Below are 27,822 nucleotides of genomic sequence, written 5' to 3' on the forward strand. Positions count from 1 at the left end.
CCGCGGAGCGGGGCGGAGGAGACCTGCGGCGGAGCGGGGTGCGGAGCGCGGGGTGCGGGGAGAGGGATGTGGGATGTGGGATGTGAGTTGTGGGATGTAGGGCGCGGGATGAGGGCTGTGGAACGTGGGATGCGGGATGAGGGACGCGGAACGTGGGATGCGAGATGCGGGATGCGTGGCGCGGTGGCCCCGCGGGAGCTTTGCCCCGCAGCTCGCCCGGCTGGCGGCTCGTCCCCCGGCACGGCTCTGCCGGAGCTGGCCGCCTGCATTCCCAGGCTGCTGGCTGCTCCCCCTGCCCCCCTGCCCGGCCCCTGCCCCATTCCCTGCACCTGGGGCTCAGCTCCGCCGAGAAGCGCCCGCCCGTCTGCCCCCGGCGCCCGGTGCCTTCTGCCGGCCGCGGCTCCCTGCAGGCAGCGGCCGGGCGGATGGGAGCCGAGCACTCCCCCAGGGCCTGGAGCTGTGTTCGCTCTTTGTAAAGTCGCTGCTGAGCTTTGGAAGACCCCATTGAGAACGTATTTTGAGTCAGGGCTTCGGAACCCATCTCCTTAGCCCCTTAGCACCCAGTGCTTTGGGATGCACTTTTACTGTCCGCACAGTTTAGGAGTCCCACTGAGAGCACCGGGACTTCTTGCAGCCAGCAGTGTCACTGCCGAGAGATGGCTTTAGGACTTGTTTGCACTGGAGAGCACATTGCCAGTTTCCATGTCTCTTTACATATCCTTATCGATGTCCCCACCAGCTCGTACATGGCTGTACCCTCCAGCTCTCCACCTCATTGCCCCGGCCTGGCGCTGTGGGCTGCTGCGCGGTGTGCTCGGGCGCTGACTGGGCATGCTGGGCTTACTGGTCCGCAGGACCTCTGCTGGTGCTGTGTTCCCTTGGACTTTAAGAGAAATGAGAAAAGCTACCCACGAGTTGGCACTGTTTCACGCTGAAATTTATGATGGCTCTTTTATTAGCTAATGCAGATAAAGAGGCTAACTTGCCTATTAATATCACACATCCATATATGTTTTATGATTAGTTATTCTGTATCCTGGAAACAAATGTTAAATGAGACCTCCAGTTCTTTAAGAACTGAGGCTTGTTTCGGTAGGATAATAGCCAGGATAGGTGATTCAGAGAGCCCTTTTCTCATTTTTGATTTCAGACTTAATGAGGAAAGCAGCCTTGCTCTGAGGACTAGCTTTCTGCAGAATGTTTCTGTCTCTGCAGTGCATCTCTAGTAATATTTTGTTTATTCTAGCAAGGGGTGAAAGCTTACCAGTTGGTCAGCATGTTTAGGAGAGACTCAAGATCTGATTCTTGGTTCTTCAGCTTTCTGGTGAGTTTTACAGCAATTTTAAAAATTTGAATATTTCAGATAATATTAATACTTTGTATGAGTGTTAAAAACCTCTTCTCCGACAGGTTGGTAGTCTGTCCAGGAGTTTCTTAGTCTTTGCAGCCCCTGCTGAGAATCAGACTTCTAAAGGTTAGTGTTCTTATCGGCACTTCTATATTTTTAGTCTATATTGGTTTTAATCTATGTTGTTTTTACAAGCAATATTCAGCACAGAGAAACAATGCATAAAAGGGTGTCCCACTGCAGAAGCAAAAGTAAAGAAACCTTTTCTGATCTCATTTTTTGTGGCTGTTGTATCCGTACAGTAAGTTCTTGCTTGGTTAATGATGAAGTTACTGTCTAAAATCACGAGAGTGCTGCCCAGCTGCTTGCCTTTTCTGCTGTAGCTGCAAACAAGACAGAGATCATCTTGTGCTTGCAAGTTGTATCTGCAAATGTAGAAGCTGGTAGGAGCGGGGAATGGAAAAAAAAAAAAAAAAAAGAGAGAGAGAGAAAATTTGCTTGTCCATATCTGCTTTGAACAAACTACCCAACTACCTTAAGGGCAATCCCTGGGCATACCACAGTGAGGTTTTTCTTTGGAGTTTGGCATGGCTTTGGGTGTCTGGCTGAGCTGCAACTCTAGGCCAGTGATTCAGTTTGTGAGCAGACCCACGGATGTCCTGCATTTTCATTCCAAGATAGTCTGGACGTTTCTGTCACGCTGTGCCCACTGAACATCCCAGGGGCTGAACACAGAAACAAGCACCCGCTTTCCTCTCCCCCGGGGTGCACAGGGTTTGTAAATGCTTTGGGGTGCTGCAAGAAGCTGACCCCTGCCTCGTGTTCAGCGTGGAAGTGGGATGGCAGGGGCTGTGCTGGAGGACGCTGGGTGCTGGTGGGCAAGCCAGCCGGGGAGGGGGCAGCCCGAGAGCTGAAGTGCTGCTTTCTGGAAATTGCTGTGTGTCCTGCAGGCTGGGTGTTGCCCGAGGTACACGCCCTATGCTGTGTGTGTCTTTCTTCAGGCTTTGCTCCTGTCACGATAGAGACCTCAAGACACATGTACGAATATGTGGCCACTGCTTTGGACTGGTGGCATGCAGACAGATACTGTGACCAGCACTTTGCCCAGTTGCTTTTTGAACCCCCAGACAGTGAGCAAGCTTCCTTCAGCCAGCTGCTGCAGTCCCACCACATCAAAGGTTCCCTCTGGCTGAACGACAGGGATGGTGTCCTGCACAAGCCAAAACGGAGACGTGAGTATAAGTGGGTGTGGACTACTTGGAGACATGCTCACTGCTGGATCTTTTTCATCCTGGAAAAGTAATCTGACTGGAAATGTTGCCAGTTGTTTTTTTATTGTCACTGTGGTGATGCCTCCCGTCACAAGCGGGAACTGGCAGCAGGAACACCAGTGACCTGGTACATCAGCAGCCCAGCCACTGTCAAGATTTCGCAATGCGTTGCAACCAAAGGGAGTGGTAAAGGGGCTCATCTGCTCTGTCCTTCTATGCCATCTCCCTGTAAAACAGCTCTGGCTTTGCTCAGCCTTGCCATTTGTGGTCTTCAGTTCTGCAGAGCAGTGATGGTCCTGGAGAGACAGGACCAGGAGAATGGGGTTCCCCAGTAGCAAGGCTCTGCATGGCAGATACCTCAAAGGTCTTATCTGACTGTGCTCCTGGTTGCTATAGCATGGGATGCTTGGGGACATGCAGTTCCTTCCGGATTCATTGTTTGCAGTCCTGTTTACTAGAAACCTACATTTCTGGAAATTATACTTGCTGTAATAACACAACCTTGGCTTTCCTGCCTTCCTGATTCCCTCCAGGCACAGGGGAAGCTGAAGCCTTGCTGCATACACGCAGGATGTTCTCGTGTGCAGGGGCCATGAGTCCTTAGCTCGGGTAGCAGTCCAATGAGAAGGATAGTTTTATTGCAGTGGAAGATGAGCAAGCTTTGGCCATGCTTCTTCTTTATGCTGGCTGAAATTTCTCCTTCTAGGGGACCATGTCGTACCAGTCCTGATGTTCAAAGACAAAACAGACACAAAATACGTGAAGGTGTTTTCTGACTTCCCAGAACTGGCTGCTGTCACAGCCTGTGCCCACCTCCAGTGGGACACCAGGAGCCAGGAGATCGCCACCGTCTTCTCCTATGCCGTGCCAGCTTTTATTAATGAATTCCAGCTCCGTGGCTTTGTCGATGAGGAAGGCTTTGTTCGATTTGCTCTCATTGTCCACGGGCACCATTCCCCATACCTGCCTGTGTTCCGTGCTGATGGACAGTGGCATCACTTCTGCGTGACCTGGCAGCAGGAAAATGGGACCTGGGCCATCTACGCCGATGGCAAAAGGAGGGCGTCTGCCAGCGGTCTGTGTGCTGCGGGGCTGGCTGCCCCCCAGGCCATCTACGGCCAGGGCACTTTCATAATCGGTCAGGATCAAGATTCCCTGGGGGGCACCTTCAGGGCAAAAGAGTCCTTCAGTGGGAACATCACAGACTTGCACATCTGGCAGAAAGTCCTGAGCGCGGAGCAGATTGAGAAAGTTCGGTCGTGCTGGATGGTAGAACAAGAGCTTGTATTTGGGTGGAGCTCAAATGCTCTGGAGGTTGAAAGCACCGTCCAGGAGGTGACCGCACAGTTTCTTTGCCCAGGTAAGTCCTGTGCCCCTTGCTGCTGCAGCTCCCTTCCGCGGTGGGAGGTCAGCACGCAGGGATGGCCCAAGAAACAAGTCCCATCCTCAGCGAGGGAGTTTTGCACGGTTGGTGGGAAGGACCATCTCCTTGTGCGAGAAGATCCAGAGGTGGGCTGGGCAACTTCCAAATCGTATTAGAACCACAGTTGTCACTAAACCCTTGGTCATGGAAGACGCTTACAATGACACTAGCAAAGATAGCTGTTCAGATGCCTGGGGCTAGTGAGACTTTCTCTTCTACCAGGAGAAATGTCTTGTCAGTGATGCTGCTCCCTGGGTTTTGCACACCCAGAGCTTCTGTGCCCTGCTGGGAGGCAGATGCTGCCCCTCAGCCAGGTCGGCTTGGCAATGCTGATAAAACACAAACTCAGGACCTGGCATTGCCACCTCCTCCGATGTTTTCCTGGATGTTGGAAGCAGTCAGAGCCCGGCACAAGCTCTGCTCTGACTGAGCAGTGGGGCTGCTTACAGAGCAGTCTGCAGCTTTTGTCCTCAACAGAGTTCGTGGGTTGCTTGCAGGAAATGAGACCTGTTTGGGCACGGCATGTCCCTGGGGAATGGCGGGCCTTCTCTTTGTGTGTTTCCACAGGGCCTGTTGAGGAATGCCGAGTTTTTGAAGTTGGCAGCAGTGGATTCCGCTACATGCCTTGTTTGCAGTCTTTGCCTTTTATCTGTCGCTACAGAAAGGGTACAGCATCTGTTATTTATTTATTCGTTGGTTCCACAGCTTTCACTCCTGGGGGTCCTAGCTGGGATCACGGTCAGTGATGGGGAGGCCTGGTGTCAGCTCTGAAGAGATGGCATGCAAAATGTGCTGTAGCAGCGACTGCTTCATTTGTATGTGCTCTGATGGGTTATTTTGTTACTCTCTAGTGAAGCTGTGCTTGTACACACCACATGGCTCCTGGATGCAACGCTGAAGGGGGCGTCTCAGTCCAGGCACCTCCAAACTCACTGGCAGGGGGACATGGGGAGGAGGCAGAGAAGAAGGGTTAGACTGTCTCTCCAGATGGGATCTTGTACTAGAAATAAAACACAGCTGCGAGGTCTCCTTGTCCTGACTGTCCTATAAACTCACTCAGCATCCGAGGAGCATTCCCCAGGCTTTGAACAGGGCATATGTTAACCATGCTGCTAGACACCACAGCCATAGATACGCTTTTGTTTTATTCCCAGATGCATATCAGCAACTGAAAAAAGCTCAGCTGGAATCCAGCCACTCGCTTGTCAGCCGTGTGAACGCGCTTGCAGAGAGGACTGTGGTGAGTCCTGCAGGCCCAGCTGCAGCAGCTAGTTGCCCCGGGGCGCTGGCAGCAGCGGGAGCTGTTGGGGTGGGCTTGCTGGCTTCTGCTGGTGTTTGATGTCACTTTGCCAGAAATTATGCCTGTAGCCTCTTCTGGGATGCTGTTGGAGAGTGTGGCCTCAGGTTGTCACCAAGACTGAGGCTGGACAAGAAGTTCAAAATGTCCAGGCAGACCTTCCCCTGAAGGGTGGCTGCCCAGGCAGGTGTCTGCACAGCAGTGAGCAGGGCCTTGCTCACGTCCCCAGCACACTGCGTAGCTGATGAGCAGGCAGAGGTCATGGCTATACACTGACTTAAAATATATTTTCCATGGCAGATCCCTGAGAACATCTTCAGGAGTGATGTCCGAGACATGAACCTCTCTGTCGCTCTTGGTACTCTTGATGTCCTGGCAGCTGTTCTGAGGGAAGGAGAGGCACCGGTGGAGCCCTCAGACCTGCTTGCGGTGCTTCTGTTACTAAAGCAAGTTTCCAATGTGGAAGTCCAGGAGGGAGAGGAGCTGAAGCTATTGGAGCAACTAAGCCAATATTATGTGGAAGTGACGGAGTTAATCCTGGAAGAGCACAATATTGAAACGTGGTCATCAGTCAGCCAGGTAACATGCCACCAGCAGTCTGGCCAGCCCTGTGCCATGTTGGTTCATCTTGCTGTGTGTGCAGTTCCTTGGCCTACAGCACGACCATGGGCTGAAGACCTCTCCTTGCATGGTCCGTGTAGCCTTTCTGGCCATATTCTGGAGCTCAAGTATTTGCAGTGAGCATGGGCACGGAGCCTTTTTGCCAGCTCAGAGAAGGGCTGGCTCCCATGGTCATCTCCACTTTCTTTGAGCTTCTCCACTTTGTGGAGCCTTGGTTTGCAGGACTGCACACAGTCTGCAGATTCCCGTTGCTTAGTAGATTCCTCGCTCCCACGTCCCACTGTCTGGCAGGGCAATGCCTTTCATTTCCAGTTTGTTGCATTTTATGTAGGTGGGCTGCCAAGAAGTTGTCTGTCATCAGACCCCACGCTGTTCAAAACACCGTCAGGCTTTATGTGAGGAATTTTCATTATCCCACCCCCGTTAAGATTTTCCCCACTGCCTTCCTCCCTTCTCACATGGGTCTTTTATGTCTTTTGTACGACCCAAACTCTCCACCTGTCTCGGAAAAATGTGACAGAGTCTGGCCTGGCCAGTGCTCCAGGAACTGAGCCAGGGACATCCAGAGATGAAAGGATGCTGAATAGTTCAGAGTTTACCTCGTCACTTAGAGTGGCTAAACTAAGTAATTGTGGTCTCTGTGGCCACAATTACTCACAGCTTCCTGATGATGGCATAAAAACAGCCTTGGCTCAGATTAGCTGGTGCAGGAGGTGTATCTGCAGAAGGAGAAGGGATTTGTTTTGTTTCCAGGAGGTTTTCGTGGCTGTGTTGTGTACAGGGGTGACACCTGTGCTGCCCAGCACACGCAGGACCTGGAGTGATTGGGCCAGTCACCTGCTACACCTCCAACAGGGAAAACTTTTCCAGGTTGTTCTACAGCTTTGAAAAAATCAGGAGCCAGGCCTAAAATGCATTTTTTTTTTCCAGAAGATTGTTTTATTTGTTGATTTATTTATTTGCTTGCTATTTTAATGACTATTTATAAAGACCATCAAGTTTCCCTTTTTGCCAGTCTCTCCACCGCTGCTGAAGGAACTGGGAACATTTTTCTTTGAAGAAGACAGAGAAAAGCAAAGCAAAAGCATTGAGTCCCAACATCTCTTTTTCTGCCAAACATTAAGCATATAAGAAAACTCCTGTGAGCTGTGAGCAGTGCGAGTTGGCAGTACAGGTGCTGATTCCTCTTGTTCTCTGCACATTTCCAGATTATCAGAGGGCCTATGGCTGTTGTTGAGCTCTGTGACAGAATGGTGTCACTCCTAGCCCCGCTGCTGACCGCAGGGAGGACAAAGATCACAATTCAGCACAGGAATGTTGGTGAGTGGCACTGGTGAACAGCAGGGCAGAGGCAGGCATCTCACAGGGACCCAGCTTAGTCATCCCTCCTGGTTTCCAGCTCATCCCTTGCTAACCCTTACGGCCTCCTCCCCCTTTCCTTTGTGCAGAAGTGTCGCAGTGTGGGAGGCACCTCTCCAACCCCCGTTTTAGTTCAGGACTTCTCTCCTGGGTGTGCCTGAGTCAGTGATGGCTCAGGTTGGACGGATCCCAGCTCCTTTCCGTTCAGCACATGGCATCACTGGCTGCCTACCAGGCATCCTTTTCTTCTGTATCGGGATGGAGGGGAGGCACCTACTGTGTTCCCCTCTCAGTCCACTTCTGCAGGCTTTTATCTGTAAGAACAGAACTTGGGCCACTGTGAGAAAACAAGTGGGTTAAAAGGACTGTAAGGAACCTTTGGGTACAAGAGACAAACTGAGCCCAGATGCAGATGAAAGGGATTTATCTGCTGCTTCTGTCTTGGCTGGGGCTGTAATGTCCTGGTGGCATTGTGCTGTGCAATAGCCCTGGAGGAAGGCTGAACCTTGCTTCAAAACCTGATCTTGCCCCTGCCACAGGGATGGAGGTCAGGAAGCTGGAACTGAGTAGGCCAGAGCTGAGCAGTGAGGCATACCTGATCCAGAGCCCCGAAAAAGACAGGCCTGACCTCATTGAAGTTCCCGAGGAAGAGATGCAAAGGCTGAAAGCCAAAGGTAGGCTGCGAAGCCCATCCCTGGTTGTCCCTGTGGCACTTCCACAACACCTTTAATGAGAGGAAGGGTCCTCACCGTGCCCACTGGCAGTCCGGAGGAGTGCTTGCACCCGTCCCACAGGGCTCTCTCTGCCCAGGTCTCCGCAGGGTCACGGTGAAGAACATGTGGTTTGGCTACGGCTCCCTCCAGCGCTGCCTGACCAGCCACGGCAGCGCCACAGCCTTCCAGGACATGGCTGCCTCCGACAGAGGACAGAAGTGAGTGAAGCAGAACCCCCGTGCCCCGGGCTGGGGTGTTCATTTCGGAGTCCATGCCGAGCCTCTCAGTGCCTCTGCTCTGGGGTCACCTCCACCCTGCTCCATCCCACCCCATTTCCCCTTGCCCCCTGCTCTCCAGGGCGGCCGGACAGCAGCGGGGGGCTCAGCGGTCGGTGCTCTGTGCAAGCAGACACCTGGGCACACCGGGCAGTGCAGTGCTGGGCTCTGCCCGTGTCCCGCGGGCACCGCACCACCTCCCGCTGCCGGGGGCGAGCCGGGGGCTGCGGGGGGCTGCAGCGGGGCTCCGGCCGGCAGAACCGGTGGCTGCCGGAGCCGGGCAGCAGGAGCCGGGCAGCAGAGCCCCGCTGCGCCCCGCGCCCGCTAGGTGGGGGTGGCCGCCCGCACACCGCTGCTCGCTCGGTGCTCGGGGGTCTCCCCTGCCCCGTACCTCTGGAGCAGTGGCCCTGGAGGTCCCCGCCTGCCTTGTGTGTGCCCGGTGTGGTCCTGCCCCCGAGCGTGGCTGTGGCGGGTCCCCGAGCAGCACGCTTTGCCTCGCAGGTACCTGCGCACCGCGGTGGGCACCGCCGTCATTTCGTCCGCTCTGCTCAGCGACGACCAGGAGATAAGCACGTCTGTGCGCTACCGCCTGCAGCACCGCATCGAGGTACCCGGGATAGGGGGCTGGGGAGCCCCGGGGAACCCCCTCCCAGGCCAGTTGTAAAGCCCGAGCCCCCCAGGCCCTGCGGAGACTTTGCCCAAGGGCCCCGGAGCTCTTGGACTAATGCGTGTCCCGTGCCCGGCTCTCACCTTGACTCCTGTTTCCCCACGGAGGCGTTGTCTGGGGCTGACAGCCCGTGCTCTGGTACATTGCAGCCCAGGGAGCGATGTCCATGTGATGTACGTGTAGGGCTGCATAACCTCCTCTTGTCCATCTCTCCTGCAGGATCTGCCCGATAAGCTGCCGGGGCCCATCTGTGCCTTCTGGAACTTCAGCCTCAGGTGCCTTGTTTCTCTTCAGGTCCCCAGATTTACAAACTTTTATTTCCACTGTAAACCAAACATAACAATACAAATATAATGGTAAAAGTAGGGACCTGTAATTCTTTGCATGCTTTGCATGCTGACATCCTCCATCTGATGGAACAGAGCTCTCTCCTGGGAAGATTTCCTTTGGAAAAGTCACTCAAAAGCAAGTGACTTTTAATGAAGTATGTACAACTAAAAAGGAAAGCCTGTTAATTGTGATTGTTGTCTGCAACAAAGAAGGGCTGGGCCGAGATATATAGCACAACAAACACTCAGGGCTCCCATGCCTCATAAATACTGCTTGGCGTTGAGACATGTTTTTGCTGAATGTCACCACAGTGAGAGCACTGAGACTGTGATATATTATGGATTTGCAATTAAGTCATTCAACTGCAAAAGACCTCTTTGGAGTCACAGTCTTGTAATAGGCATGGCTGTGTTTGGGGAAGGTGAGCAGAGCGTGTTTTCGGAGGGAGCTGCTTGCTGCACAAACAGTTCCACCAGCCCTGGTCTGAATGTGATCTTGCCTTGGTACCACACACTCAGAAGGGCAGTGCTGCCCAGTGAGAACAAGCTGAGCCAGTGCAGCCTTGGTCCCTGCATAGGAAATTCAAATCTGGAGCTTTGCTAGCTGCCTGGGCAGCGCCGAGCAGCTGGCCGGCTGCAGACAGGCTGTCCTGCCTTGGAAATCAAGACTCCAGTGGAACTGTGCAGGGTACGTGGCAGCCAAGCTGATGGAGAGGGTTAGACGTCTGGTCCAGGGATGCTGTCAGTGAATGTGCTTAGAAGAAGCTCTTCCCAGAGCTGTGCAGTTACTGAGCTTTGTTTAAAGCAGCAGTGGCTGAACTGTACTTTGTATTACGCACACAGATGCTAGATCTGTTTTCTGATGGATAAGGTAAATAAATGTGCTGAGACAGACCAAACCAAAGTCCACATGAAGACCTGGCTCTGACATCCTCTTGTTCCTCATTTCAACTCTGCTTCTTCTGGGACAATGAACTTCCCTTAGCACCTTGTCTTTGCGTCTTGTGGATGGCAATTTCCACGTGTTTCTTTGTCTTTCGCTGCATGTTAGCCCAGATGCTGGTGGGATGTGGTCGACAGCTGGCTGCTCTGTGGTGACTTCTCTCCCGGACTCCACTGCCTGTTTCTGCAACCACACCACAAACTTTGCAGTGCTGCTGCAAGTGTACGAGATGCAGGTAAGTGAGCAGCCTTTCTCTACTGCTCTGTGGGGTGGGTGCAAGAACTGCAAGCAGCATGTGGCTAATTTGTGGGGGTTTTGTGTCTTTTGTTGCTTCATGATTGGAGCAGAGGACCACCAAGGAGGAGATCACACTACAGACCTTGACTTTTATTGGATGTGGAGTTTCCTTCTGTGCCCTGATTGCTACCTTTATTTTATTCTTGGCAGTTGGGTAAGAAAACTCCAGACACTTGTTGCCTTCTCTGTATTTTTTGTTTGACGTTTTGCTTCCAAACAAGGACACAAACAAGGTACGGTTATGTAGGTGGGTGGGAAGAAGCTGCCCAGTAAGCACTAGGCAGAACTTGTGCACCCTTTAATGTGACTGCAGCTGAGGGCTTCGTGTCTCCTTCCTCAGTGTCCCCAAGAGTGAGCGAACAACTGTGCACAAGAACCTCATCTTTGCCTTAGCTGCAGCAGAAGCTCTGCTCATGTTCAGTGAACTGGCAAAGACCAACCAGGTACGCTCACTGAAAGTATCCCATTTACCCAGCAGGACCAGTTCTGCTAAGTGTTATTGTAAGAGCAAATAGAACAGAAGTTTAATTCCTTCTAATAACATTTTGTTAATTATCTGTAACTTTAAGTAACTTGTAAATGTAAGCAGTTATATCCTGCCCACCCCGCAGCACAATTTGCAGGTTCCTGTCTTCTTCCTGACCACGCTCTGAGAAGTTTCCAGAGGACTACCATTCCTGTAACAGCATGCAATTTCTTTTCTCTCCAGGTGGTGTGTTTCATGGTCACTGCCTTCCTTCATCTCTTCTTCATGGCAGCCTTCTCGTGGATGCTGGTAGAGGGACTTCTCCTGTGGAGCAAAGTGGTAGCAGTCAACATGAGTGAAGACAGGAGAATGAAGTTCTACTATTTGACAGGCTGGGGTATCTACAGCTTCCTCTGCATTAGGAACTCAAAAAAAGTGTCAATTTTTTCTCTAGCAAAAGTTTCAATAGGAGAGATTCCCCCGATAGCGATGCTGAGCCAGACAAATGTTTGGTTCAATTCAATATGAGAGCTGGGAGCCACTGTTCTGTAGAGGCTTTTTTACCCTTATGTGTCAAACTGCCAGTCTTAGAGTGTAAGTTAAAAACATTTCTGTTATTTTTCTAAAACCAAGGGTTCAATTCAAAGAACTAGAGGAGGAAGTTTATGGTAAGTTCTTGTTCTTGGAGATAATTACTACTGTGATGGTAATTAATGTATAAACACGTTGACTAAGCAGCCTTTATTCTGAGTGAGTCCTTTGGGGATGTAGAATAAGCAGAGTTTTGTATCAGAGGAGCCTCTTTAGGTCAGGCCTCTTTTGCTCCTTGCAAAACGCATACCTAGTTGGATGGTGGACAACTGGTCCCAATATTTTGCATTGTTTTACGTCTTTGATTGTTAAAAAAGCATTGTGAGGAGTAAATTGCTTTGATCAGGGCTCAGGACTAGGAATGCTTTATACCTAAGAGAATGATGCTGACAGCATATAAATCTGGTCCTGTAGAGCTGGGACAGATTTCAGCTGCAGTAAATTGATGTTGCACATGGGGTTTAAGAGGCTAAGCTGCCTCATGCTGGAGCGTGTCTGGTCATGGGGGTTTTGAAGCAATTGTCTAGAGCACAGCCGATCTGCCTGGGTCATTCTTGGTTTTCCTGGGTTCTGATTTCCTTTTGTGTGTGTGGTTGCAGGCCTTCCAGCCGTTATCGTGGCTGTGACCCTCGCGACTTCCTTTAACAAGTACGTGGCAGACAGCCGCTGCTGGCTGAACGTTCAGACCAACGTCATCTGGGCCTTTGTCGGGCCGGTTCTCTTCATCCTGGCAGTAAGTGCCGAAACCTTCCTGCAAGGTGTGATTCCCGCATGTCTGGTTTTGGGAAAGCATCGCAGGGTCAGCGGTGGCAGCACTTCTGTAGCTAAGGTGCTTGCTCGCTGGCCCCATTGTCCTCGCTGCTTTTATGGGGGAATTTTTGTTATGCTTTATACATGCTAGCACAATGCAATTACATCTTTTTAACCAAAGCAGCTTTTTGATAGAAAAAAGTGTTTTAAGAAAATTATGCTGCCCTGTTCTTGTATTGGCTGTTGGACTAGGAATGTAGGTAAATGTGTAGGTTGACTGTGACATTGCCTTAATTAAAGGTCTGCTTGTTGTATGGGAACAGCTACCTCCCTGAAGTAGGATCAGTATCACTCCAGAACAGCACAGTAGCAGAAAAAGGTGAAATGCATAAGGGGACTAGAGCTGACACTCAACAATACATTCTGTGGGAGAGGTTTTGAGATAAGTTTTATAGATTTGATACTTGTGCAGATAGCTCTATAAAGTATTTTACTTAAAGCTTTGTCAGGAGTGATGCGTTCTCCCTATGTTCCGAAACTAGTTATTGACTTCCCAGCAGAAAAGGCTCACCACACTGAAGCTCGCAATAGCTCATGGGGTCCACTGGCTCTTTTCTGACAGGTGAATACTTTTGTGCTTTTCCGGGTGGTGATGGTGACTGTTTCCAGCGCTCGCAGGAGATCAAAGATGCTGACGCCCAACAGCAGCCTGGAAAACCAGATCGGAATACAGATTTGGTGAGCAGGGCAGCGGCTGGGTATCCCCACACTGGGTGGTCTGAGCATGAAATGGTGGAATTACTGTTAAGCTGAGCATCTTTGCCTTGGGGGATGCAATGAAAAGCAGTCAGGACAGAAAGGATTTTCTCCTCCACAGTACCTGTGCATCACCCAAAGGCAGTCTCTGCTAGAACAACTACATCACTGAGAACATTAGGCCTCTGAGCTGCCGAGCAGCTTGTTGGCAGACACACAGACATCCTGTAAAACAGAAGCATAGGGAAGTGAGGTGGCAATCTGGGGCATTTCCAGGAACCAAATGACATTAGGTGCCCGGTCTCCTGGAATTTTCTAGAGCTCTGAGCCACAGAAGTGAGTCTTCTCCACTTCACAGAGCACTGCAGTTCAAACTCATCCCTTACTTAGTGCATGCCCATCAGAAGGATGCCAGATGAACCAAGCGCGGGGCGGTCAGGCTGTTTACCATAATAAGAAGCATTTTCTGTATGTGTTTGGGACTTGGTGGATCAAAAGGAGCCCTGGTGGGGGCTACATACATGGGGAAGGAGAAGCAGCATGGACTTCTGTAATCAGTTAATGTAGGGAGACCTCTAAAAAACTGCTGCTTGAGTCACTACTTTATCATCCTCTGTGAATTTTTATTGTTGTTAGCTGGCGCCGGATACCCCTGCTAGACACGCATTGTTCCCCTCTATCATAAATAAATTTTCCCAAATTTACAGAAGCAGAAAGATAGGGCAATGCAGGAGGGCAGGGTGACATCCATATGCTAATAAAACAATTGCAGAAGCCCTGCTTGTAGCAGCGACTTGGGAGAAATAGCTGTCTTCTCATGGCTAATGACGTCAAAGAGCTCCCTTCTTGCTAACTCCCAATGATAAAAATGAGCAGGGCTAGCACATGGGGGGCCAGGAGGTGAAGCGTTTGGTTTTTCTCCTCTAATTTTGTTTGCAAAGAAGTTTGTTTCATAGCTGCCATGTTGGGTGCTGCTTGCACAACACACTGTCTGGTAGGCACTTGCTGGGGGCACAGAGCCGTTTCCCGCATGGAGACAAGGAAAGCTGTCTTCTAACCTGCACGGTGCAGAGCAGAGTGCTCTAAACCCCGCAGTGCTCTGCAACCTCGTGCAGAGCCCCAGGCAGATGGCAGCAAGCCCCTGGCAGTGGTTGCAGGGCCAGGGTGGACACTTGGAAGGCTGGGGCACTTTGCCAGGAGGTGCTGAGCTCGAGCGCACGGGGCACGGCTGAGACCCTGGTGGTGGCTGGGAGAGGGGTGCCAATGGGGTGCCAGTGCGTAGCATTTCGGCTTGGAAATATGCCTAAGTAACTCTGAGCTCTTCTTTGTGACAGGGCCACAGCCAAGCCCATCTTGGTGCTGCTGCCTGTGCTGGGGCTGACATGGGTGTGTGGGGTCCTTGTCCACCTCAGCATCGTCTGGGCCTATGTCTTCATCGTGCTCAACTCCCTCCAGGTGAGTCCTGTGCCATCGGGAGCCTCGCCTCACAGCCAAGCAGGTACCTGCAGCTCCTTGCGCTTCAGTGTAACCCATCTCTCCTGCTAGTTAGGAGTATTTGGCAGTCTTGTGTCTTCCGGTGTGACTCCTGAATGTTGGCATATGTAAGAGTCACTGTTGTTAATACATTCATATTGATAGGGATCTCTGTAGGACAGAAAGTAAGCCTGGTGTGTAAAGCAGTACTTAATATTTGCTTCCAACTTTACTGGTTTCTTCAAAGAGCTTAAAACTTTAAGCAGCCTGTATGTGGTTAAGAGAGCAAAGCAAATGGTAATAGTTACTACAGCCAGGAGCAGTCAGCTCTGCACTGAGGTAGAGCTGTTCCCATGGCCTCAGAATAGGTGAAACTCAGGGACACGGGGTGACAAAATGTCGTAAGGACTTGCTGAAGTCCCAGAACTTGTGCTTGCCACCTGCATTCAAAAGCATCATCCACCTGGTCGGTGAAAGCTTCCAAACCTCGAGAGAAAGCAGCTGTAGATGGAGCTAGAGAAGCACTAAACAGCACTGCTCCTGACATTTGCAGGAGAGACAAATGTCCCCAGGCAGAAGGCAGACTTCTCTGCGGACAGGTAGTTACAGTCAGCAGAGAGCCATGCAGAGGAGAACATGCATGGACGCAGTCCAGCTCCCAGTGCTAAGCCAGCACTGATACAAAAACCATCTGGGTGTACCCACGCAGTCAGTCCTGGGCCTTTCTACCAGATATTCACAGACACATTTTTCAAAGTCCCTTGCCAGGTGCCTGAGGACAAATCTTACTCCGGGGGATCCAATTCAAGAGAGCAATCAGGCACTATCCTCCAAGCCACTGGGATTCAAAGAGTTCTCCACCCCCATCTCCCTTGCTCCTTTGGCTGCAATAGAAAATGGCCCGTGCAGAAGCTTTCGTCTATGGAGCAGGAGAGTTCCAGTGCTTCCCTCTGGCATACTTGGCAGGCTTCGGTGTAACATTGGCCCAGATCTCCAAGGGTGAAAGGCAGGCGTTATCACCATGTGCACAAGATGTGTGGTTGCTCCAAGGCACATTCTGCCTGTGGCTGGCACTGGTCCAGTGGCTGGGTGCTGCTCATGCACATCTGTCAACTCTTGGATGGGGAAATCCTAAGGCCAAAGGGCTGCCTCTGGACATCTCTGCTATTAAGGATACCAGCAGGGTGGCAGGAAGCCTGTGCTGACTGTACTTAAATACAGCCTCAGTTCTCCTTGCCTCCTCATGCCATGCTTGGATTATCAAGCAGCAGAGAACTCCAAGCTCAGTGCTGTGAAGAGATGCTAAAATGAACAGGGCTGAGGACAGCACCAGCATCTTTTTGTTCACAGCAAAACCATTTCTCAGCACAGGCGAACTCCATCAACATCAGCAGAGACAGGCAGATCAGAGTACAGCTTCCCAGCACTATCCTGTCAGTCATTCTGATGCTGAAAGGTCTCTGCCTTGCTTCAGCTTTCATGCTGTAAAATCATGAGCACATGTATCACAGCAGCGGGGTGCTGCTGAGGGTCTCAGGCTGGTTAGCTCTCAGGAGAGCTGCTTTCCAGCAGCACTCAGGGCTGCTCTTCCCTCTGCAACCTGGCAATGGCAAGAGGAACCCCATGACAAGTTCCCTGGTTCAGCGACTGCTAATGCCTCATGATGCTATCCTGACAGTGTCACTTCCCAGACTGCATCTTCCATGGTTCATTCAGCCTTTGACTCATCACTGATGACAGCAGAGAGGCTATATGATGCAGGTGGTTGTAACATGGATGTGAGGCATATGTTTGTTTGTTTTTTTAGAAGGGCAAGAAATATCTTCTGAAATGAATAAATGTGTTCTCTGGATGATATGTCTCCTGAGACCCCCTCTCACAAACCATAGCAATGCCTACCTTGGGTGAGAGAGGAGCAGGGCTGCTGGCGGGATCAGGATTTGTTTTCTTCCCTTGCTTTCGAAGTTACTGCTTCTTTTGTTTTCCTTCTTTCTCCTAACACTTGGTAGGAGCCCTGTCTCTTGTGTGGGCAAACAGTCAAGGGTTTGCCCATGAATGTGCTGTGCTTGTTTGCCTTCTGCTCCTTCATTGCTAAGTTCAGGTCAATTGAAATATTACCCTAGAAAAGAAAGCATGATGCTGGTGGGAAGCCATGGAGTTGAGAGAAAGCAGGGATAAAAGCATCACATTTCAGCTCCTTTGCTGGCTGTCCTATTGAGGACAACTATATATCACCTTGGGATTTCCTTTAAGGCCAGTGTGCTTCTTTATGTGCTGGTGTTGTGTAGGAAAGTTTTGCTGCTGTAGTTGTTTGTTTGTTTGACTGCTTTCTGTTTATCTGCGGAAACTGAAGCCTGTTTTCAAGGTTACTCTGTGCGTCGACACCAAACATGACAACTCCTTCTCCAGCCAGGCAGCACAAGAATTCAGCCCAGTGAGAAGCAGCACTGTGTGGTGCTGGGCCAGGGGAGGCTGCAGTGCTGCTGCCAAAGCCCAACCAAAATAAGTCCCTCACTCTGTCACCAGCATGAGGGGTGACTGGAGGGGACTGGAGCCACCCCAGGGCTCCTTCTTGCTCAGCTCTGCTGATACTGCGAGGGCTTCAGCACCTCTGCCAGTACAGGTGAAACCACCCATTGGTCTTGTCCAGATGAGTCTTGCCAGGCACTGGGCTTTGAAATTCCCATGAGACAGCTGCAGGAAAAAAAAAAATGCTTTTCTGTACAACACTGACTAATTACCCTTGGTTTGGTACCTATGGGCACCCACGGAGCACAAGCAGCAGAGCTGGCTCCCTGATGTCAGCTGGGGACAGTGCTGGCCCGGCCGGCTCGGCCCATCTGAACCAGGCCAACAGAGTGGGAAGGGTCCCCCAGATGGTTGCCAGCTGTGTCTTGGTAGAGGTGGGACAGCCAGAGGTGTTTTGGTGGCTCGGCTGTGGAACACACACACTGCTGCCCTGCCACTGTGGCCTCCTGGGTGCTCCACACTGCCCGGGTGTGCGGCGCCACCGTCCCCTCTGGGGCAGGCCTCAGGCTGGATGTCTTTGTACTAAGAGCTATTTAAAATATCTTCTACTGGTGCAGCAGCTTCTGGGATAGGTCTGGAGGATTGCACAGGACTGTGCTGAGTAGTTATTTCCTAATGATGGCCGCTTGCTGACAAATGTGGGTTTGTCCCCTCCCTTCCCAGGCTACGCGATGCACTGAGCCCTCTCCGGGCTCCTGCAGCGGGAGCGCAGCTGGCTCGGCGTCTCCAAACCCCCACTGAGTGGAGTTGGTGCCATTCGTGATGGAGGTCCCCGAGGAGGATGGCAGCTCTGCTTTGCCCTGGGAGCTGGCGGTGTGGGCAGGAGCAGGGCAGGAGCAGGCAGGAGCGGCTCCTCCAGCACCGCTCCGCGCCATGGCTCTGCTTCCGCCTGCTGCAGCTGGGCCTCCTCTCCTTCCTTGCTCTCCTCCCAGCCGACCTCACCGCTCCCTCCCCCACCCCGCTTTCATACAGAATGATTATTTCAAGGAAGACCTGCCTTGGCAGCCCGACCAGAAATCTGGTCTGGAGGAGTGACCAGCATTGCTGTCTGAAGGACAGGTCATGGCACGGCGCCAGGGTATTGCTACCATTACGCCTGCCAAGAGCTCGCAGATGAAGAGCAAGGCTCATTGAAGACAAGATGGATTACTTTTCTTGCTGCAGCTGATTTATCTAGCTGCGATAACAAACACCCCACAGATATAACATAAATCTGGTGGGCCAGATAGGGCTGCCTTAAGGCCAAAATTGTTGGTCTAGAGCTGTAATTAGCCCCTGGCTGTGGCCTCCAGGTGGTGCTCGCTGCGGGCTGTGCCCATCGCACACCCTGCGTGAGCCGTGAGCGGTCAGTGGGCTCTGACCAAGCTTTGGGCTGTGGCAGAGCATTTGCTTGCATACTGGTTCCCAGTATTTGCATACAGGAGCACTGGTTTGGTGGGAAGGGAGAGGGTGGCCATGGCTGTGCTGCCCAAGCTGTGAGGTCCTGGTCTGGGAAGGGGAAAGCTTTGTCCAGGCTGGGCAAAGCCTCTGGATCTGTACCCTCTAAACTTGCATTGGAGTTTCCTGCTGACATACCGTGGGCTGTCACTGTGTAGGACAGCGGATCTGCCCATGGCATCATGCTGCGTTTTGTGGGAGGGTGGCTCAAGCCCATCTCCCCGGGCTCAGCGGAAAGGGAGGGCTGCTTCCTGGATTTGGGTTCCTCTTCCAACAAATTCCTGGTGGTTTCTGTCTCTGAGATCTGAAGGAGGTGTTTCTGGAGGGATTTTGCATGCACAAGTGAGCAGGAGTGTGGGAGAGCTTGGGGGTGAGGGGAGCAGAGGGGCCAAGCAGGAGATGCCAGCTCTCTGTCCGTCACACGAGAGAGGTGCGGAGCAGCCTCTGCTGAGTGCCCAAACTGTGCTGCTCCTGAGGTGAAACGGGGGGAGAGGAAAAGGAAGAGTGACTGGGGGGTGACCTTCTCTCCTTTGGATTCTCTGTGAAGAGCCTGCTCTCAGGTCTGACTTTAAGAAACTTCCCTCTAGCCCAGCTGTCCCCTGGCTGTGCCATGCCCAGTGTCTGTGCCTCTTCTCCTTAGGTCGCCACCTATTCTAATACTCATCAAGTTCATTTCCTCCTGTGGAAGGTAGCAGCCAAACAGCTGTACATCTCTAACTTCCTGTGCTCTCTCCTTTTCAGGGCGTGTATATATTCCTGGTCTATGCAATCTATAACAGCGAGGTAAGAGATATCCCTGGCTGGGGCTCTGTCACTCTTCAGAGCAAGTGTTTAGTAGCAGTTAAGGGGTAGCTGGGATTGTAGTAGATACAACAGACAGCGTAGCCCAGACTGTGCTTCTGGGACAGCTATTGCTTTTTCTCCATGACTTCCTGGAGGATCTCTTGCTCTGCAAGAGTTGCTGTGGCCCTCTCTAATGTCCTTGCCTTGCTCCAGGTGAGGAATGCCATCCAGAGGATGAAGGACAAGAAGAAAGCACTCTCATTCACAGTAAGTTTGCAAGGAAGCCTTGCTGCCCCCATTTGCTCATCATTTAGCCTCTAGAGGAGGGCCCTAAGTATATATTTGGACTTCTTTGAGGAGATGATGTTGAAAAGAAGTCTTATTTTTCCTCCTTACTTGTCCAATGTAGGAAGAATGGCAGAGACTGAATCCCTTTGTTGCAGTCCTGTTGGACAATGCAGACCCAAAGATCATCTGCCCGGGTTAGAAAGCAGCCTTCAGTACCAGGGTGGGATGGGAGTCCAAGCGCCGGGGGCAGCAGTGCAGATAAAACTAGTCTTCAAAGTTGGACCTGGATCCAGCAAAGACAAGTTGCAGATTTCACTGTCCTGTGTCTCTTCCCTGTCACCACAGAACTGCTCTCATCCCATCAACTACTTATCAAGTCCAAGAAACACGACCTCCTGGGAGACCGGGAAACTGAGTCCTTCTGCAGCTGAGAGTGCCTTGTCAAGCCCTGTGCAGAAAGATCCACCAGTGAAGAACATCACCAACAAAGGTAAAGAGGATTGTCACTGCTGTTGGCGCAGGCTGTGGGATGAGACCACAGTAAAACGTTTTTCCCAAGGCATGAAAGTGGCAGTAGGAAATATTTTTTTAGCTTCTGGAAAGGAAGGTATTGCAGGCTCCAACCTGTTTGTGGGTACGAGGATTTACTTGCAATTATGCAGATAACCTGGTTGGTCCCTTTGCTTCAGTGGAAGATATTTAGGGGGCACAAAGAACTGAGTTCTTGGTAAAGCTTGAATATTTCTGCTCTCTGGTCTCCAAACTCATTGTGCTTCTTCCCCCTTAGGCAACTTTGGAGCCAAAATTCCCATGGGGATTTCATCAATTATGTCACCAGAGAGACCGGTATGTAATGTCTTCTGATATTCTTCCACCTTCACCCATATACAGAGCATAACAGTTATGTAGGAATGGTATATAGCGTTTCTAGCGACGGGCTGGGCCTCGGAACACCTGGTGGTGTTACCAGCCTCTGGCACAAATTCAGTGGTTTATGTTGAGCAAGTCCCAGAAGCTGTCTGACTCATCCATCCTGTTTGTAGACCGAGGATAACGATGATTCCCTCTGTCCCAGGGTGTTACACCACTTGCCAAGTGTTTGTAGTGGACCAGAGACAGTGTGTTATCACAGCGTAGATGCCCTGTTCCTGAGGACCAATCTAGACACGTGGTCTGTCTGGACTGAAACAAAAAAAGGTCTTGATACGAACCCTGAACACGCTCATTTATTAAAATATGTACTGGTTATTAGTAGCATATTCATTTAAGTCGTTTAAATAACTTAAGATATGTGTCTTCATGCCCATAATTGCCACTTCTAGTAATCAAGCCAGATGCAACGGAGTGTTTGCCATCCTCTGCAGGAGCATAGGATGCTGCTCAGGGGGAGGAGAGCGCGGCTGGCTGGCAGGGAGGCTCTCCTGGCAGGGAACTGCCTTGGCTCTGCAGTGCCCGTGGGGGCTTGGCTCGGGAGGCTGTTGCCTGACCTCTTGGGCTGGCCTGGAGCAGGGCAGTCAGCTGAGGGCAATACGGGAGAGCAGGAGAGTGCCTGCAGGGGGGCAGGCGGGGAGGAAGCCCCCAAGCAGCCACTTCCAAGCAGAGAGCTCACCTCTGGCTGCGGGAACCAGCGCTGCCACAGCTTTGTTCCCGGCCGCACCCAGGGCTTGCAGCCCCTCTCCAGGAGGGGGGGCGCATCTGGGGGCTGATTTACAGCAGGGGATATAAATGAACAGAAGGAGCTCGTGAATTTGAGTACGTGAAGCACCGAGCAGCAGTCGTACAGCTCATGGCAAGAGACTCCCCCCAGGGCCAGCAAGTTTAAAAAGGGCAGTGAGGGCTTGTTGTCTGTGCAGCAGCTGAGCTGCATCCATCCAGGGAGGGCAGCCCTGTATTGTTCTGCAGCCATTTCACTCCCCCAGCAGAAGTGAGTCTGACGTAGAGCTCAGCAAGGCATGGCCTAAAGTGGAGAACAATTTAAATTTGACTACTCTGATACCACTTCCATCTCCCACTATTGAAATGATCATCAGTCCTTGTGCACTTGACATACAAGTGCTGTAATTTCCTCAGAATAAAATCCAACACTACTTTCATATAAGTCTCTCACTGAAGGATCTCTCTCTCCCTCTCTAATATTTATCCTTTGAAAACCCGTGTCACATAGACAGCTCTTATTTATCCAATAGATAATACTTCTATAGCTGGCATATCGTTTTGAAGCCACTCAATAAAATCCATATTTTCATCTCCCTTGATTTATATTGCGGTTAATGCCATTCCTCCCTTGTGCTAAACACCGACCAGGATCCGCAGGTGATGCTTTTCTCAGCCAGCCAGCTGCTTGCTGTGTAAACTGGGACCAGGGCTAAGCTCCCTGGCACAAAATGCGAGACGTGGGTTAAAGAGATTAGCCCAGAGGCCTGAGTTTTCTAATGCAGGGAGCATTAGGAGGCAGATTTCCTAAATGCCAAGGCCATGGCATTTCCTAGCAGGCAAAGATAGAAGCCGCTTTCCTCTGCGTGAGGGTCACTTAGGACTTTACTGTATCTTTGCTGCTTAAACATTTCATTTTTAATGGACTTGTTTCCGTGCTAACTAACGCGTATTCAGCAGCCTTCAAAAGGCCGGGCTGGTGCCCGTGTCTGCGGGGGGTGAGGATGGGCACAGTGCCAGTCCCCATGTGAATCCGCACCCCAGTGGCACTGTGCCCACAGGGCCCCCCCCACGAAGCTGAGGTGGCCCCGCGATGCTGAGCAGCCCCGGGGTGCTGGGAGTCCCTGTCCAGAGCCAGGCTCCTCAGTGGCGAGGTGGTGGGTGCCTCCGTGCCCAGGTGGTTCTACCCTCCGCAGGGTAGGCGCTGCTTTCTGTGCTCATTAGTTATATAAGTCAGGGCTGTTTTTCCTGCTCCCTGACTAAATGAGTCATGTAACTCGCTGGAGGAGCTGTGAATTAAGGATGTCACTGGCAGCTGCACAATGGTTGGGATGAAGAGAAGATGCTACTTAAAAACGTTTGAAAACACTTAAAATGACAAAACACTGAGCGAGTGAAGATACAAACACAGACAAGATGTTCTTTGTGTTTCAGCTTTTTTAAATGTTGTTTGGTGATATTTATTGCTGTTGGGCTGGGAGCAGGAATTTCGCACCTCGGAGAGCATTAACCATCACTTAGGCACACGGAGCAGGTTTACGTGTGGTCTCTCCACCAGAGCACAGGCAGAAAGTTCGCTCTGCTGCACGCCTGGATTGTGCTACAGTCTGTAGCAGGCACCCAGGCTGAGAGGAGCATGGGGTTGCAGCAGCAATAAGCAAAGCACCCGGGATCTCTGTAGGGCCGGGATGCAGGCTTTGTGTCCCTGCCTCTGCAGGAGCTCGGCTGGAGGCCAAGGGCAGCGAGGCCGCATAGTGCCCATGGGGGACCTGCCTGGCCCTGGGGGGGTGGCAGAGGGCTCCAGCCACCAAGCGCACAGACTCGTGCCTTCTGTTAACAAATGTTCTCCCCTCTTTCAGGCCGTGGAGCTGACAGCATTCAAATCCTCAGGTAACATTTGCCTACATCATTTCCTTTCATTTTTGTTACTGCTGATACTGCTTTCTCTGGTTGCATCGTGGAGCGTGGATCGGAGGGTGGAGGGCAGGTTATTTTTACTAAGACTTTAGGGAGTGTTTTATTTCCAAACTGCCCTGGTGGCTGCAGTCCTGGCAAGGCTGTTGAGGGATCTACATCCCCCTGAACAGGGCAGCAGCAGGAGCTGAAGAGTGGGCGCATGAAGGCCCTGCTGCGCTGCCTCCCCACAGCACCCAGCTCAGTAACCTGAGCACCCAGCAGCGCACAGCCACACGTGCCTGTCTCACAGCTCCCGCCTGCCTTTCCCCAGGGTCTCGGCAGCTTTCCTGCTGCCTCCACGTGTCTGCAGCTTGCTGCACACCAGCCCCTTGGGCCGCTCGGCAGGCTCTGGAAGGCAGCGGAGATGCAGCGGGTAAGGCAGGCAGCCCTGGCAGGGACCAGCACGCCAGGCTGCCTGGTGAGATTCAGGCTGCTTTCAGGAGCCCCAACAGCTCTCTGCTGCCACGGGGTATTTTAAAACAGCAGCTGCCTCAGCAGGCGCTGGCGGGTGTTAGAAGTGACTTTCTCCCAAAGAAGGGAAGCCGGGGAAGGTGGGGTGTTCAGACAGGGATGGATTTATGAGCTTAAAAGCAGCCATTTAGCTTCTTCTGTTTCAGGTTGTAGAAAGGCCAATGTCACCATGGAGGTGGGTAGAATTGAAAACAGAAATCCCTCCTAAGCCCCAGACCTCTGCTCAACAGCAGCAGTGCCCTGCTCCCTCCCTGACTTCCCTGCCTGGCTTTGGCCAACTCCCCAGTTCCCCTGTGCATGGGTATAGCATATTTTGGTTGTTTGTCGTGTTTTTTTTTAATCCATCACCAATGAGTACTCCAAGCACTCTCGGTGCAGTCACTGGATGGGGTCACTCAAGCAGATAGTGCAGTGAAGAAGCAGCGGGGATGGACTGATATTATTTTTCCTGCATTGTTACATTTTCTTTTGTCAAGGGATGCAGTGCATTAGCAGGTTTCTGATTTTGCTCCACATTAAGTGTCTAAGCAGGGCATGCTTAGACTATTTTCGAGAAGATGCCACCCAGAAGCATTACAGCTTTCCTCCCCACAGTGGACACATGAGCAAGGCAGAAACAGTGGCACCCAGGAATAAATGTGCTGCGGCATTTCAGGCGTAGGAGCAGGGTCACACTCAGCAAGATGGACCCTGAGCACAGGCATTTGTGCTCTGTCCCCCACACTCACCCTCACCTGCTCCTGCATATATTAATGGAGCTGCATTGTAATTAAACTCCAGATGTGTAAAGAGGTGGGTTGTTTAGTTTGTTTTTGTATTCTCAGGTAAGCCCTCAGGATATGTCTAAAAAACCGCAGAGCACTGCACGCACTGAAGGAAGGGTGGGAGTCCCCAGTCCTTCGAAGTGGCTGTGCCTTCTCCAGCGAGTTTAGGAGAACCCAATGGTTTGGGGGCACGCAGGGGGTGCCTGGGTCCCCACTGCTGGACCAGCAGGGCTGGGCTTGGTGCCTCCCCTCTCTCTGGGTCAGCGGCCACACAAAAGCCGTGGAAGCAGTAGGTTGGGGCAGGGCAGCACGTGCGTGCCCACCCTCTCTGCTAGCCTGACAGCAGCTCCGCTCGCACCTGGGGGTGATGGGTGCACCTTGAGGGTGACTGAGAAGATCTCCTTGAGCCAGAAGAGCACTCCTCTGCCACTTGTGTGTATGCAAGCCAGGATTCAGCACAGCGCTGGTGGGCAGATGTGCTGCACTGCACGAGGCACAGGGCTCTAAGACGAGTGCTTCCAGCCATTAAAGAAAGTAAAATAAAAGGCAGCAGTGCCCGGCTGTGGTAATGCCTGGAAGATCCCAGGGCATGTCAGTGTTGCACAGGGTCTTCACAGCTTGTTCAACGGAGCAAAAGACTGCATCTCCCTTAGGAATAACAGCCGTCAGGGGAAGCAAGCGATAAACCTATGTTTGATGGTGGTTGAGAGACAAATAATTTCAATGCAGACACTGCTTCTCTTCTGTTTTGTTTTCTGCCTGGATAGTTTAACAAAAAGAGATGTATTTTGCCCCAAATGTCTTTATTTGAACATTTCCAGCCAGCTCTAATGAAAATTACCACAGTACCAGCAGTAGACTTGCAGGTTATGTGAAGATGGAGGAGAGAAGCCACCCGCCCCACTGCCCACATGGGGAGAGCTCGTGGGCTGGAGGAGCACGGGTGGGAAACTCAGGGCTTACAGGATTCGCTCAGAATCTCTCAGGGAACCTGCACGAGGTCTGGGGTGGGGTCCAGCTCCTCTCTGCCCCGCTCCAGTGCTGTAACTGGTGCTGCCCCTCTGCTGCTCCAATACAGGAGGCAACCGTCGGGTCCGTGGTGGAGACGGGAGCAGGCTCCCAGCTGCACTTTGCAGGCAGATCAAACCCCTGTAAATACCAGGCCAGTTTTAGAAACACAAAAATGAATAGTTTGGCAGCATCGCTGTGGCAAGGAGGTAGGCAAGGGCTGTGCTCTGCCCCCTGCATCCCTCCCCCGCCTCACACCCCCAATATTCGGGCTCCCCCCAAGGACTCAATTCTCTTGGAGAGGCTGCACGTTTTTCACAGTAATGAGCTCCAGCCCAGCTGTACAAAGATGCGCGTTGCACAGAGCACTCTGCCCAGATTCATTACACCCATTATGTAAGAAGGGGATGGCCGGGGGGGTTCACATATTTGTACAAACAATAAGTACCGTCTTCCTTGTCTTGGTGAACAAGAGCTCCAAGAGGCCTCCACATCCTCCATCTCTTCAAGTGATGGCTTCTTTGTTTCCCCACGATAATTTCATTATTCTGTTTGAATACATTTATATGTTGCTAAGCCACACATAGCAACATGGATCTTGTCTCCATGGCCCAGCCTTTCTGTGATCAATACCGAGTATTTCTGCAACTCTCGCAATACCGTGTTCAGTAGGGTTTCTTTTAAAATAATAGGGAAATTATTAATTTCTGTGATTCAAAGATGGTCAGGCACATGGGCACTCAGGGAAATACCGACCCCATGGGGCTGTCCTGCGGTGGGATCCACCATCCCTCCCTGCTGGGCAGAGGGCACCTCATGCCCTAACGGAAGGAAATGCAGCCTGTGCAGAACCAGTGCTCTCTTCCATGGTAGCGTAGGTATTTTTCACCAAATCTCCTTGAAACCTCACTCTTCAGTGCGCTCAGACCTGGCGGTGCCTTGGGCAGTGTGTGCGGTGTGCTCATTCCTGAGCAGGGTGAAGGAAGGGGGCTCCTCGCGGCTGCCCCTGCCCACTGCAGCACCTCCCTGCCCCAGGGCCATGCCCCCACGGCCCCTCCAGGGGCAGGGGAGCCGGAGGCTGGCAGAGCAGTTCTGGTGGGGGCCGGGCTGCCTCTCCTGGACCAGGCAGCCACCCAAGGAAGAGCCAGGCTGGGCTTCGTCCCCACATTACAACCATGGGTGCCCCCTGGCCCTGGGAGGGAGCCTGGCCCCGCTGCTGGCCGGCACAGCTGAGCCCATCTCTCTTTTGCTTTAGGTTTCTAAGAGGCGGTTTCTGGGTGCCACAACACTGTGGTGGCCTTCGAGCAGCCTGGAGGATGGCGGGGCAGAGGAGCTGGCTTCGTGCGGAGGGCCTCGCGTCCAGGCAGAGCTGTTAACCCTGTGCTTCTTCCTAGCAGCATGTGCTGACAAAGCCAAGGCAGGACTGGGGTAGCTGGGGGTCTCACGGGGCCACTGGGCTTCGTCTGATGCTGAAGACACCCTGCACCTCTCTGGGGCTGTGTAGAGCACCCCGCAGTGTGGCTGCTGCCCAGCCCGTGTGGCTTGTCCTTAGGTCCCCGTGGCAGCGTGGCCAAGCCCAACCAGTGGAGCCGTGTGCCCCAAGGCGCTGCTGGTAGCACTCGGCTGCCTGTGTTGGTTGTGCCACCACCAGGGCTGGTTTCTCTCGGATGAGGCGGTGGTGGGAAGCCATGCTGGGGGCTGTGCCCATGCAGGCGAGGACACCGCTTTCCCTGGCCCTGCTCCTGCCTGGGCTGCACTCTGCAGGGGCAGGGCTGAGGATGGGCTGCATGGGAAGCACACGCACCAAGGAAGACAGCGGCTGGCTTCAATGCTTTTCTAAACCAGCTGACTTTAATAGCATCTTCTGCTGTGTTTAGGACGACAAAATATCTCCCTGCTTCTCCCTAGGCTTCCCGTCTGGCTGGCGTCGCTCTCTGCTCCAGCTGGCGTTATGTTCTCCCTCCCTCTCTGCTCTCTGCATCGGACCGTTTTTCCTGTTACTCTCCTAGTGTTTAGAGCACATAAAATGTGTTGTTTTTTTGCTGATTATGATGACAGTAAATGCTGATTTTTAAAGGCAGACTTCTCTCCTTGTACTTTATCCATGGGAATGGTCTCGTGGCCAGGCACGGCAGCACATGGTGGCTTTACGAGGCTGGGTGCAGCGGAGGGCAGTTCCTGACACCTCCTGATCCCGTGTGCTGCCTGCCACGTTACGCCATGTTCCCTGCTCTCAGCACAGCATGTGCTGGTTGGCATGGATTGAATTGCTGTTGGAAACTGCAGCCCTCAGAGCAGCTTTATACTGGCCAAAAGAGCGAGGTCTGAGTGCAGAGCCATCACTTCTGGTGCCT

The 27,822-nt window shown here is 52.2% G+C and overlaps 1 protein-coding gene across 2 annotated transcripts; it reads left to right on the plus strand.

Moving 5' to 3' along the window:
* On the plus strand, positions 1 to 27,518 carry ADGRD2 (adhesion G protein-coupled receptor D2). Of its 2 annotated transcripts, XM_040531315.1 has the most exons (26): positions 1 to 38; positions 1,151 to 1,324; positions 1,411 to 1,474; positions 2,350 to 2,580; positions 3,326 to 3,979; positions 4,610 to 4,708; positions 5,197 to 5,282; positions 5,640 to 5,918; positions 7,169 to 7,280; positions 7,859 to 7,993; positions 8,130 to 8,250; positions 8,809 to 8,914; positions 9,194 to 9,249; positions 10,355 to 10,481; positions 10,594 to 10,697; positions 10,884 to 10,986; positions 11,253 to 11,406; positions 12,200 to 12,333; positions 12,973 to 13,088; positions 14,441 to 14,561; positions 19,287 to 19,328; positions 19,542 to 19,595; positions 19,962 to 20,106; positions 20,404 to 20,462; positions 23,129 to 23,159; positions 26,724 to 27,518. In XM_040531315.1, exons 2-26 carry the CDS (start codon positions 1,277 to 1,279, stop codon positions 26,729 to 26,731), a joined length of 3,189 nt encoding a protein of 1,062 aa, XP_040387249.1. In that variant the 5' UTR covers positions 1 to 38; positions 1,151 to 1,276; the 3' UTR covers positions 26,732 to 27,518. The 2 variants fall into 2 exon arrangements, with proteins under 2 accessions (XP_040387249.1, XP_040387248.1); XM_040531314.1 differs by lacking the exon at positions 26,724 to 27,518 and having other exon boundaries at positions 23,129 to 23,467.
* The last annotated feature ends 304 nt before the right edge of the window (positions 27,519 to 27,822 follow it).

Source organism: Cygnus olor, chromosome 19, assembly GCF_009769625.2.
Source record: "Cygnus olor isolate bCygOlo1 chromosome 19, bCygOlo1.pri.v2, whole genome shotgun sequence".
Taxonomy (NCBI): Eukaryota; Metazoa; Chordata; class Aves; order Anseriformes; family Anatidae; genus Cygnus; species Cygnus olor.